Source organism: Cyprinodon variegatus, unplaced genomic scaffold, assembly GCF_000732505.1.
Source record: "Cyprinodon variegatus isolate N-32 unplaced genomic scaffold, C_variegatus-1.0 Scaffold599, whole genome shotgun sequence".
Taxonomy (NCBI): Eukaryota; Metazoa; Chordata; class Actinopteri; order Cyprinodontiformes; family Cyprinodontidae; genus Cyprinodon; species Cyprinodon variegatus.
In genome coordinates, this window is record NW_015151052.1 from 408,462 (window position 1) to 422,880 (window position 14,419).

At 35.2% G+C, this 14,419-nt stretch overlaps 1 protein-coding gene across 1 annotated transcript in view; it reads right to left on the reverse strand.

The window, feature by feature from the left end:
• LOC107096110 (testis-expressed sequence 264 protein-like) overlaps positions 1 to 14,419 on the reverse strand; it is a 57,509-nt gene that overhangs the window by 5,683 nt on the left and 37,407 nt on the right. The window contains exon 3 of the mRNA XM_015392616.1: positions 9,061 to 9,226. Within this exon, the coding sequence (XP_015248102.1) occupies positions 9,061 to 9,226 (166 nt within the window). The remainder of the gene's footprint in view (positions 1 to 9,060; positions 9,227 to 14,419) is intronic.

The window sequence follows — 14,419 nt, forward strand, 5'->3', positions numbered from 1 at the left end:
ACCCCCGTGCCACCAAAATGACTTGGACTCTGTAAACGGGGAATATATATTCTTCCAGCGAACACAATCTCGCTGTTAAACTAATGACTACAATTACTTCGTCTGTTTATATCACCATGCAAAGCAGCTCACCAAAACGTCACAACGACGTAGAAAAAATAACGGGTATATTTATTATCTTAAGTCTACATGAAATCTATACCCTACACAGACTATGAAATACTATCTGTAAAATTATCTATGTAAACAAACCTCATCACTTGAGAAGGTAGGTGATGCGGACGTCGTGGAAGACATTTTGTCCCGTAACGCTCGCCGTACTGTTGGGGGGGAGAAGCGGTGGGGGGGAGATGTTCATGTTGCTGCGGTCTGCAGTCTGACCGCTAGATGTCGCTGAAAATTACACACTGTAGCTTTAAATTGTAAACATTACCAAAAGTAATTATTATCAAAATATTAGCAATTCAATCTCAGGATTTAAAAAAAGAAATCATTGTTCATTTAACAGAGCACATTATTATTTACAAATGAAATGTGGAAAAAAGGCATGTGAGAATGTAGCACCAACAGCTCAGCTACTATCTATAGGCCATAATTGGTGTTCAGGAATTATTTAGATTGAAAATAATCTGAACTTGAGTTGCCGTGCTTTGAATAGGATGTCTAGAAAAAAGCTTTAACTTTTTTTTTTTCTTCTACCTTAAGTGTTACCTATTTGTCCATCCTTTTAGAGGTGAGTTATGTATTAAACAATCCATTAAATTCCCAAATCTTTTCCCATATGACTTGATTGCAGTTGACAGTTTTTTTTGAGTATCACTATCTTTAAGTTGAAATTGCACTTTTTAATTTGGTAATCTTTAAATTTTTGGAAATATTACCCTAAAATGTTTTTAGCTTTATTGATTATCATCTAATAATAAAAAAAAATCTAGAAATGAGAATGAATCAATTTGACTGTATGATCTGGTTGAACTGTAAAGTGCCTTGAGATGACTTGTGTTGTGAATTGGCGTTATATAAATAAACTGAATTGAATCGAAACAAATTTTTAATTTGTGACTAGTGCAAGTGGCTTTTTTTTTCCTTTTCTATTTTCTTTGGGGTTTTTTTCATGCGGGCTCTTTGTTCAAACTAGAAAGCCCACAAGGGGGCGCTCTCCACAGCGTCCGATTTTGATCCTCCTCCTTGATTATTCGTTGAAGGAGGCTAACATTAGCCCACCTTGCTTTCACCATGTCCGTCTCACACAAGCATAACTTTTTACAAATAGCCACAGATCTTTCAAATGCAGATTGTTTGAAAGAATGATAAGAAATAATGCATTTGCTTTTGAACTGATTCACAAAATGATCCCTCATTGAGATATATGGCTCACATGTGCAGTACACTGCTGTTTGATCATCTGAAGCTTCTATAGGACAAACACTAAACTGTTAAAACACAGCTAAAAATTGTGCATCAGGAACAAGTCTATCAATTTTCCAATGCAGAGAGTGACTAAAATTTCATCAGATAGCTGCTGCATTTGATAGTAGATCCTTATTAAAAATTTCAACACAATTGTTACTTATATTTAGCATCCTGGAATGGATTTGTGGCCAAGTTCGAAACTGTAAAGGCTTTCTTCAAAATTACCCTGAAGGCAGGTCAGTGAAAAGAGGAGGTAAAAAATAGCAACAGATTTAATGTATATATGTGTTTATGGTTGTATTTAATGCATGAGAAGATGTAAGTATTTCTGTTTTATATCTTATTGCAAAATTTCCATAATCTCATTCTTAATTAGAATCTTACTGCCAAATACAATTTATCAACCCTAAACTTCGTAATCATCTCTTGTCCAAATTCAAGGGATTTAAAAATCCAGATTTAAATGAATTCCCAATATTTCATGTTATAAAAGCTGTGCAGGAAAAACAGGAATTCACAGTCAGACGAAATAGGTAGTAATATAAAGATCTGAGAAGTACAATTTTCTTTCTCCATATTTATCTAGACCTAAAAAAATAAATACGTGAGGATTTTCCAGACATCACAGGACTCTATAAGCATACTAAATCTAATATTTTCTTTTATATTTTCTCTACATTAATTAAAGTACTTGTATTAAAAAATATATATATTTTAGTACACAGCTGCGGAAAAGTTTGGTTATGGGTACCAAATGGGATTAGGTAGCTACAGAATAGGGGGAGCAGCTTTCTTTGTAAGAGGGAATACCAGAGGAAAATAAAGAGGAAATATCTAGTGAGCAGCAGTTCTATCAGAGGTCAGAGGGGTATTGGCTGATAGGTTTCAGATTATTAAAGTAGTACCTAAAATCCCAACATGTTACAACCAATGTATGCTCAGCATGCTGAACCTGAGAGCAGAAGCAGTAGCAGTAAATTACCTCACTGGTTCTCACTCCTTTTAGTTAAGAACAGAAAACTGGGGGGGGAAAGTTGCACAGATTCATTAAGATCCACATATAATTGTAAAAGAAATGACTCAATTGGAGGAGCAACATTCAGGTGCTAGGGTCAGAATTTGTTCTAAATAACATGTAAGCATTGGTTTATCCTTGTATCAACAGTTCAGGCTCGTATTATGATGTTGTATAGGATATCTCCTGGTCCAGCCAAAGCACCAACTGAGCATTTTTGCACACCGCAGTTTTTTTTGTATTGTTGTCACAGACATATCTGTTGACCATAATGTGTCCGGTTTCTATCGATCATCCATGTCATAAACCTCAAATCATCTCAACCTGGCTTGTGCAACATGGGGAAAAGTTGACTGTGCCCCAATGGCCTCCAAAGCCTTCAGATCTAGATCCAACTGAGACACTTAATGACTTGGAGGAATCAGAGTAGCTGATAGATCTCTTTTAACTGTGATGCTATCATGTCGGTACAGACCTAAATCTCTGAGTTCCATTTTTATCATCTTGTAAAATCTGTCATGCAGAATGAAGCAGATCTAGGTGTATAACAGGGTCAGACTGGTGAGTGCACAATCGATTAGATTTACTATGCAGGTATTGGTCATTTTATTTATACTTTGGTGTTCAAGCAAGACAGCTATTTTTTGACTTACCAGAGCATGTTGCAAATAGCTTTAGTGCACGCTGAAATGATTGGAAATAGAACCCTGAATAGGTGATGAAACGTTTTCAAAAAATGAGCAAAAGTCAGGTTGCCTTTGTGGTTTTAATTTCTCGACAAGTTTTGAAAAAAATACCAGTGATACAAAATGCAAAACCTTCTTGCTACTGAGTGATCTATGCTAGGGATTGACAGGATAATTGTAGGAATGCTGCCTTGCAGTATGAGGAGGCATGTGTGCAGAGGCTGGGGGTTGATAAGGTCAGCGAGACAGGATTGGTATCGAGTGTTAGGGGGTTGGGGCAGCGGGGTTGGTCGAGTGTGGGTGTGTTTAGAGCGGGGTGTCAATAGACCGAAGAAGCTTCTAGTGGTCTGAATGCTCCACTGGCTGGGCAGATCCCAATGTGACAGGAGCACAACTATCTGTCACATTATCATTCAGAGGCATGGACCTGAATGTCACTTCCACTCTGCACTGTGGCCGTGACACACGGAGAGTAGGATTTGTCAGCTGCGCTCATGTTTTTCATTGCTTTATAAAAAAATAAAAAAAAAATAGACAGGATTGAGAGGGTAACTTAACATGTCTAGTTTTCTGTTCAGACTCAGTGTATAACTGGAAGAAAAATTTCACAATAATGAAGGTACAACTAAATATTACAAGGTATGTCTTTTGTTTAATGCTTCTCTTAATTTATTTACTTCTTTTAATTTATACATTTTAGAAGCTAAATCTTTTTGATTTTTTTTTTCTTAATGACTTTTTTAGAATAAAGCATAAAAGGGAAGCCAAAACTATTGTCTTTTAGAACCGTCATCTTACTATTATTGAAAACCGTAGAGAAAACCATTGGCCAGCTAGAATAAAAATTTTTCATCTAATCACGTTGATTGGAATATTCTTATTAACAGCTAGCCAAAGCACTAATTGCGAAGATAAAGCATGTTCACAAAATATGCACATGTGGACTGAGGTCAGCTCTCCTGATTCAGAATAAGTTGATCCTGACAAGAGTTTTCACGCATGCTGATCGGATTGTCAATCGACATAAACCAGCTCTCTTAGTTCTTAAATCTGATCCTGCTGAATCGGATCAGAATATTTCAACTGTCACGTTTACATAACACATTTTAAGTCCAATCAGCTATTTATTCCACCTGCTTATGTCCGTGTAAACCTAGCTGCTGTTGCAAAGCTTTTCTTTGGTTGTTAAAAACACACAAATCTGTGAGAGATATCGTGGGGATAACATCTGAAGATTTAATGCACCAAGTAAAAAAAAAAAAAAAAAAAAGATAACATTCATTCAAATTCTTTTCTAATGAAAGAAGAAAGACTGACAAGAGGGGAATATTTTTGTAGAATCCTATGTAGACAGTGCAGAGGCTGCACTGTTTCACATATATGATGATTTGTGAAAAATATTTCTAAGTCCCCACATAGATGTTTTTTCCTACAAGATATTAAAAAAAAAAAGTCTAGGTCCTATTCGTCCGAAAGTCTACAATCCTTTTAATTCAATCAAGTGGTGTATCAGCTTTTAAATTACACAGAGAAATACATATTTTCATATCTGTTAATGTGTATGAAAAAGAAAAGAAATTTCAGACTAGCAAATAAAATAACAAGATGCCTGAGAGCACAACATAGATTCATAAGAGGTCAGTCAATCTCTTCTCCACACTGTGATTGAATACCTCTTGTGCAGTAACTCAAAATGTAAAATGTCCTTAGTAATAATATATTATAAAGTCAGTGTTAAGAATAACAACTCAACCACTAAGTTGTGGGCCCTAATAAATAAATAAATAAATAAATACATAACAGAGCAGTAAGGTGCATAATAAATAGATGTCTTCAATGTTCTGCAGTGAGAAGCTTCAGACCTGGAAAACCATTGATCAGCTGGATCCAACTGCACTGAAAAACAACAGGGAAGTAAAGCACACCCCAGCGGACTGTATAGCGGTGGAGATGTGATCTACTGTGAATCATGCCTCTTTGTCTGATTATCCAAGGGAAAGCCTGGGTTCAGCAGGCACCTGCTATCTATCTAATGCCAGACTGACTTGAAATGAACAGTTATGTGGAATCAAGGTAACATTAATCCTGTGTTACAGAGCTGTTAACATGAGCTTAATTAACCGACTATAACTCCATAGACTTCTTTGAGCTACTTTATATCTCATTAGTATCATGTTTAATTTAAAGCAGGGTTTTTGCTGAAAGCAGGATTCCATGCAGTGTCCTTGAAGCTGCAGTAACCCACTTGGTGAGTGACAGCACAGCTCCAGCAGAAGCTGTTGTGTTTGGAATTTTCATTAACACCTAAGAAGGTGTCAGTAACAGTTTACTTCTGTAAAGCTGCCCATAAACAAAACAGCAATCGAGACAAAGTCCAATCCCCTAGATCCAAGTTAAAACATCAAGAAGCCTGACCAAACAGACGGCAGAGTAAGAAGGCCTTCTTAAAAAATATCATCCTTTCAATTTGTGGAGTTTTTTTTGTTTGTTTATTATATCACCTGCTTTGCATTTACAATCTTTCCTGTTTTGTTTGATTTGCCCTGATGGTATATAAGGAGCTTGAAAATATAGTGAAGAGAAAAGCAGGTTAACGGCGAAATATTTCCTTCAGGTCTGGGAGCAAATGTAAACAGACAGCATACTGTGCAAAACCAAGGCAGCTGACAGCATTATAATGGCCACCGTGATGCACTGGATCCAGTAAGATCAAGTTAAACTTGACTCTGTGCAGAAATGGTTTTAATTTAACCACTTAATAAAAACAAATGGAAATATTGGGAAAACTGAATGGGTAATTTTACTTTCCTATTTATATATTATCATTAAATTATTACTTTGTGTTACTATCCTAAATTATATAATTCATGAATTGCTCTGAATTATTTTTCATTTCATTGGGATTTTATGTCTGAGAAAAATTTTATGAAAATTATGAATTATGGAAAAAGGAAGAAGAAACAACACATTTCATTAATTCTTTTACGAAACTGAAATCTGAAAAGTGTGGCATGCATTTATTAAGACTCTGAGACAATACAGCGTAAAGCAGCATCCAGCTACATTTACAGAAGTAGAGTAATTTGGTGCTAACCTCTGTTAAGGTGTGTTCACACCGAATGTGAAACCTGTGAACATTTTGTGAGGTTCATCTGCTTTTGAAATTCATCTGCCTTGAAATTTGCTTGGCCAGCAAAAGCCTTTTGCATGGTGGGATAATTTGCATGGTGGGCGAAAAGTTCCTATATCAAGGAGTCTGCTGGTCATTGGTTTCACCTCATTATGGCAGGCATGGATTTATAAAGCACAATGTGTTGTCATGGGCACTAAAGTGTGGTTTTACAAAATCACAGCTTACCATGGTGTAAACTGCATATGTCCTCCCTCTTCATCCATCTCCATGCTTACACTAGCAGCAGCTGAGAGAATGCTTATGGCTGCCCAGGAGTAGGACATGATGTTTGTATGCTCTGTGGGGAGAGGAGACGAGTACCACAGACCCAGCAAAGCTTGCCCAGAAAGACACCGGCGGAGCTAGGGAGAGAAGGCATCTGTCTGCTCTCGAAGTAAGATGACGAAACGGTCCTTCTAGAGCTAAATTAAAAAGGCTTTTTTAAATGCCACCTTAAATACTCTTAAGAGCATTCCTATGAGGTAAGATCACTGTCAAAATAAACTTGTGCATAAAAGCATAGTTGTGTGCATTTTAGTCAGAAGTTGTGCATAACAAAAATTTGTAAACTCATAATAATTGAAATCTCATTCAAAACATGCAACATACAATTATTATGAGTTTACAAATTTTTGTTATGCACAACTTCTGACTAAAATGCACACAACTATGCTTTTATGCACAAGTTTATTTTGACAGTGATCTTACCTCATACATTCCCACTTCATCCTTTCTCATCATTATTTTCTCTATCTTCCATTTCTACTTAAAAAACCTTGTCTCCGCTGAACTCCTTCACTGTAGCCCACAGCCACATCTAGTCCCTGACTGGACTATGTGACGCAAATGTAAACAAGAGTTCTGATTTTTCAACTTCATTCGCAGGCGAGGCGGTGATCAAATGTCGCATCACAATTGGGCCTTTACCTCCCGAAATTTGTCACCTTTGCTTCGCTCTCTACATAGAGATGAAATAAGAATCCATAGCGAAATTTGCATCCGGTGTGACCGTTCCTTTTAGAGTTATTATTGTTAATTTAGAGTGATCGATTACTAGTGTGCAAGAACTAAACATTGAAACAGAATGGTCTCGAACAAAGAAAAAAGTGTTTACGGGAAAGGCAGACTTATTCTTATACACTGACCTGAATAAAACTAACAATTTGCAGGAAAATGTTACTCTAAATTTAACATCTTACTTTCCAAGTTTTCACAATCGATCAAATCAACTAGGTAGGTTTTCTTACTTCAGGCATCTTCCAGCAGCTGCAATTTTTCTGTACGAAAAAAAAAAAAAGCCTACACAGAATGGAATCTTGGCCAAACTGACTTGCGAAACAAAGTTTAAAAAAATGGGACAAAAAGTTAACGGAAACTCTTCTGCCATCACAGCAAAATTTTATTTGACGTAGGCTAAGTGGAAGTAGGCTACCGGTATCCGATATTTCAAGGGAAATTCAGAAAAATGAAGGCCAATAAAATTCTGTCATTTTAACGCTGCCTGGTTACCACCAGACCTACCAGTAATCACGTGTCTTTCAGATCGGAAAGATTGTGTAAGGTCACTACGATCTCTGTATAAGCACGGGACTTCCCATGTTAATGGCTTGGATTTGTTAGCAAATATTGCCCCCATGTGGTACTTGTATGTTACTATCACAAGTTGTTGAGGACTGCCCAGAAACATTGTTATAGCCAGGCCTGTATACGAGTCCGGCCATTATTTACCTACGCCGACAATGAGACCGGCCATTGTTAGAGTCCTGGCCGCAAAAGTAATACAGGCCAATATTAGAGGATTTCTGGTATTTTACTCCAAAGATCTGAATGTGTGTGTAGATAGATGACATGGCAGTGGTCAACTGCAAAAACCATCTCTGTCTTTAAAATAAAACTTCTTTTTCCGATTCAACTGAATCGGTTTTGATCTGATCAGGCCTTCAATATGTTTCTTTGTGTCCATGTAACATTATAACAGAAAAAGCAGACAAAGCTACCTAGAATAAAGAAAACTATTAGCTACAACAAAACTATTTGCCATTCATTAACCAGGATTCTGTATTCATCTTCATTTCTTAGTGAAGACAACAACAAAGAAGCTCCTACTTCAAAGCAACTCTGGTGCTCAACCCCATTGATTAATACAACCAATTTAAAACAAAAAAGTTATATACTAGCCCAAAAAAACCCTAATAGACCCTTTATATAATATATTTTAGAGATTCAAAGATTTGCAGATATTTTCTCTGCAAACTTTGAAATATTTTATTTGTTTCCATACAATTAAGCATGTTTAGTTTATTACAGAATAGATAAAACAAAAACATGCACAAGAACTTGATTTAAAAACTCGAAAAGGTGTGTATTTTTTTTCATGCCACTCTTCAGTAAGGGCCTGACTACTAAAAGCAATTTACTGCCCTGGATTTAGTTTTGGGGAGATGAAGCTTCATAAAAATGCCCTTTTTTTATTTAGATTTTAATTACCGTAACAAGTATTACAACCCATGTATAGACCCCTTTTTTCTTCTATACTGTTATATGCTTATATTTATGTCACTTTATTACAAAAAATGCAATAATACACTTATAGATCATGCCTGTAATTGGCATGGTACAAATAAACAGAAATGTGCTTTTCATAGAATATCAAATCTTTACTCAGATAAAAAGATTCAAGTAATATGACTTCTATGACACTTAAAAAGACATCTAGAAAAATACAAAGATCGGTTTGCACCAGTGCGGCACACAGAATAACAAACAAGGTGTACCTGATATGTCTGTATCACTGTAAGATTCCTCTTGTTCTGACAGCCTCTTCTCTGCCTGTCGTACCTCAGGAACATAAAAATCCCCCTGCCGAGCCAGAGGGACGATGAACTGGATCTCACCCTCTCTGTAGAGCTCCAGGAATGGGTGAGCACAGAGCCTCCGTTTCTGGGGGATAAAACAAAACATAAAATATGGTTACTAATATGAAATATTTAAACAGGGTTATCACACTGATTAAAAAAAAGATCACTATGCTCAAAATATAAAACAATTTATAATACAGGAAAATTACTTGAAATTGCCTATAAAAGAAGACATTCCAGTTCTCCTTTACCTAGTACAGTTTCCAGTCTTAAATGTAGGAAATTTTGACATTATTTTGTTGAATAATAAGCCTTAACTATTGATATCATTATTTTACGAGAGCAGTCTTTATATTTCATAAGCTTCCTTTTGATATTTTTGCCTCACATGAATACCATTACAGTGTGCTTGATCAAGTGATGAATAAACCAGACTCAATGCAAAGGGGTTTTTTTTAGATCTAATTCTATAAACCTCAGGAAATGAAATAAAATGTCTAATAAGGAAATACCATAGCAGGACTCTGCCAAGAAGGAGTTCGACACTCACCGGGAGCTGATGAAAATCTACATCTTAGAACTCCCAAACCATTCAGGGATAAAAGATTTGTTTCAGCACTCATTCAACTCGCAGACAACTAAAACTGCAGAAAAAGATTTGTCTTTTTCTTGAAAATATAACAAGTTGTTTTTGTTTTTCAAAGTAAGCATGCAGCTTTTGCAGTTTTTTTATTATTTCTCTCTTCTTGTTGAAATTATTAAATTACATGGGCTAAAAATTTAAACCTAAAAACATCTGAAAAGGATTCAATTTTGGTTTGTTTTTTTAAAACTTTAAATTCCACATGTAGTATAGAAAATAAAATTTGGATCCACCAATGCAGATCTGCTCATAAAATGTGTTGCCTTAATCAACAATCAAGAGCACACTTGTTCTTTCCTAAGCGGATATATATATATATATATATATATATATATATATATATATATATATATATATATATATATATATATATATATATATATATATTGCACTTTGCAATGGATGATTAAAAATCTATTTTCTAATTTCTGAGGGTTTTCTTCAGTCAATAATAATAGATTTCCAGTAGTTTTAGCCCAAGGCAAAACATTTTTTCAATAATTTTTTTTCTAGAAACCAATCAGACTTTTCAAATAATTAATCATGTTAGAGTCACTTGCATTTAGTGTAATATTTTAAGTTCAGCATCTACTTCTAATAGGAAAGTAAAAAGCTCGTAAGAAACGGGGTCTCTTGTTCTCAATAAAGTCTGAGTCAACCAATAAAAGAATAACATTAGACAGGGCATCTTCACTAGAAATGGACCAGTACATTGGCTGGCCAATATATCTGGCTGATTTTTGCATTTTTTCTTGTCTCTCGGTATCAGCCTCTACATGCATGCATTGCCTGATTCATTAGTGTAGCCAGATGCATTGCTATCTTAACCCTGTAATGCTCACCGTGCACTGCTAGTTGCTCACTGCTCCACAAAGGATTGATTTGGCAAAGATAAGTTTTGTTATACTGTGCAACTGGAATGACACAAAAATGTGATTATACTGTTATTATGATGACACAGCTCCCACGTAACCACAAGTCCATTTGATCAGGTTATTGCATTTAAAATATTTGCTTATTTGTTCACACAATGCCTTTATTTTTATTTATTTATTTTTTACCTCCAAAATTACAGTTTGGATCACGAAGGTAGGGCTGGGTAATATAACATAAAGTAGAGTATCTTGCTTTGCTGTCTTGCAGTTTAAAACAACACAATCCTGGTATATGGTAATATAAATCAAAATGTTGATACTATTTGAGAACAAATATTTATGGCAATTATAGGCCAATGACATCTAATCCATTGGAAACTCTGCTCTTCTCTCCTTCTCTCCTCTCTTGCTCTCCAACAGGGATTAAACTAAAAATTCCAGAGATTGTTTAAAAGGTATCTGATGAACTAAAAAATGATGACACTATATGAAATATAATACAGAACAAAGTGTTTCCTGCTTTGCAGTAGCAGGTGTTGAATTTAGTGACAGATGTATTTTTAAAGGAAAAGGAGGTCTGTATAGAGGAATGTAGAAGCTTGAAACAAAACTAGACTTTTAGCACAAGTCGATTGATCTCATCTAGTTGATAGATCTCATCTGGAATGCATCAAAATGACTCAGGTGCTATGGTGGAAACATTTTGGCAGCTAAGCTGACCAAAGGTGTATCAACGTGTCGCTCTGTATCTGTCATTAGGTGTGCCCCTGACTGTATAACCAAACTAGGTCTTAAGTAAACAAAGATAGGGAACCTACAGACCCCTATAAGCCTGCATCGTGTCATAACCTATGACATAACTTATGAACACTCGTGGTTACTCACCAGGAGTTTGACAATCCCAGGCAGGCCAACTAGATTTGTCTTAGCAAGAGAGAATCCGATTTATAAAACAAGAGATAAAATTAATTAATGATGGCTGTGAAGTAAAAATATGTTTTTAATAAATATTAATAAATTAACTAATATTTTATTATTTAGGATAAAAATTATCCTAATAATTTGATGCACATTGAAATTGTCCCGTTCACAAATAGAAATACACCACTTTTTAGGGAAAGCCTCTCCAACTAAACCATTTCAGGTTTTTAATAAATACTGAACATATTGTGTTATGAAGCTTATGCCAAAATTCAACCTGGAAGACTCTCATCAGCCTCACCTGGAAGACCTGCTGATGTGCCTTGCTCAAGCTCAAGCAAATCGTGACGGACTGCACCAAGCCATTCGTTTCTCAAGAAACTCTTCAATAAGACGAAGGTCCAGCTTCCCAATTCAGCCCATCCGCTGAACTTTGACCTACTCCTACCCCCATCTCATCCCTCATTCTTAGGACTATTCTCAGCCCCTTTCATCCTCCAGCTTACTCCATCACCAGTCTCCAGTTCCCGAGGAGAAGACGACTCTAACACTGTTCCTTAGTTATTCATCCAAGCTAATATAGACTTCCAGCATCAAGTCTTCTGCTGGGGTCCAAGCCTCAAGGAACCTTATTTCATTCATATCAAAAAAAATCTTTCTAACTGCTTCTTTTCTCCATGTGAGTGTGTCCAGGTTGAATTACTGTTGATTAATGCGAACATAACAGAGACTAAAAGTGACTGTATGGAAGCTAACCCAGTTAACATGTTTTGATTTAACATGTTTTTTATAAAGATAAAACTACCTTTATTTCAATAAGGGTTTAAACACCAGTACAACATCACCGTTTTCCCCCCTGATATGTTCATTGCAGGTAATTGCTAAAATATGACCAAAGAATCATTTTAAATTAAGTTCCCTTGTGTCTGCAAGCTACTACCTCCTTTGTTTTACCAGAAGGAGCTATGTCGTCCTCACCTTAAATATTCCCTCTGGTTAATAATCAGTTATCTAAAAAGTTATGGGTTTCTGATTTGAAAAAAAAATAAAATAAAATAAATAAATAAATAATTATTTTAACAAAAAATATTTTATTTACCTCTAGGATTTGCATTATGAATTTGTTTGAACACATTATAATTAATTTAAATTATTTAAAAGCTAATTTCATTCCAAACTCTTCAAGATGAACTTGGCTCTAAAACATAAAATCCATGCCACACTGTGATCTCATTGCTTTAACTGATTATGGTTTCTAACCATTTACATTTCTTCTTTTTCTCTGTATATTGTAGTTTAGTTGAGTTTCACTAGTTTAGTTAAGAGCTTTTAAGTTAATTATGTTTGAGTTTTAATAAACTCATATTTTGAATGTATGCTTTGATTATATTCTGTGTGCATAATTAAATGTTTGACCATGATTAGAGCTTGACTCACACTTTCATCCGTTGTCCTGAGACACAGCCGGTTGGGAGGATGTTTACAGAACAATATATGACAGACTAAAAGTTATTTGGTTCAGTAGCAAAATTACAACAGCATTTAATTGCACATTCCTTTGCGTTCCCCTGGATGGAGACTGAATGTAAATGTCAAATAGCAGTAGCAAAGCCAAGTATAACCAAGTGGGACACTTTTTTCCTGTTTTTTGGTCTGTTCGTTTGCTAAAAGCTGATGGCTCAAGGTTGGTTCTGCATCATGGTTTTATTTAGCCTATTTTTCACTTCTTAAACTAAAGTAAAGCAAAAGGCATTCCAATAAGACCATAGCTTTCCTTCTTTATGTTTATATACATCAGCTTTTTCACCTTTCTGTCATACTTTTAGTGCTATCTTTTTATTATAAATCCTTTTGAATGTCTCTTGCTTTATGTTTGTTCTCTTTTGTTCCTTTTGTTTTCAGTAATGAGCAGCGACTGGATATCAAATGATCAAAATCTATTCATTTGATTATTGATTTAATGTAACTTAGGTATTATTCATCATGATATTTAGTTTAACTATTAATTTTTATTTTTCAGAAATTGTAAATCCTAAGAAAAATACAGAAATCTCCAGTTTCTCCATTTAATATGTAACAAAGACTCCGCAACTGAAAGCTACTGGATTAATCCTTCAGATATTTCAGATATAATAACTCTGACTGGCTAATAAACTTTAACATGCAGTAAGTTCCATGGCTTAATGTGACATTACTTATTATCAGCACTCTCTGCTTCAACATAATACATCCCCTTAAATCAATTCTATACATTTCTCAAAGGACTCCAAATGTAAGCCAATATTGCCCTCCTCCAGTACCCTCAGAAAGGTAAGCTGGTTTCAAAACCCCAACCAACATGGTGCCTGCGGGCACCAAGGGGCCCTCAAGGACCACATGGGGTGCCCTCAGCATCTTCTGAAATCTGAACAACTTACCCCTTGCTCTTTTTCTAAGGACATATAGATAATTTCATCATATTAATCAGCATTTAGGCATTTATAGAGATTTCAAACTGATAATATCTAAAAGAAGGTTATAAAAAAAACAATGAAAATATTGTATTATCTAGGATAATCTAACTTGATCTTATTAAAAGGTAAATTCCTCCCATCTAGGTTTGTAGCGCTCCATAGCCATAGTTGGAATTTTGCCTGAGGCTGTTTGCAACCTTAGGGAAACAGACCTGAAGTCATAATCCATTATCTTTATAGAATAAAAGAAACAATGTGTTAAATCATATTCTAAATCACTGCACCCACCATGTATATGAAATGTGAAGAATTAACCAAATATATAAACCTTCAATTCTATATATATATATATATATATATATATATATATATATATATATATA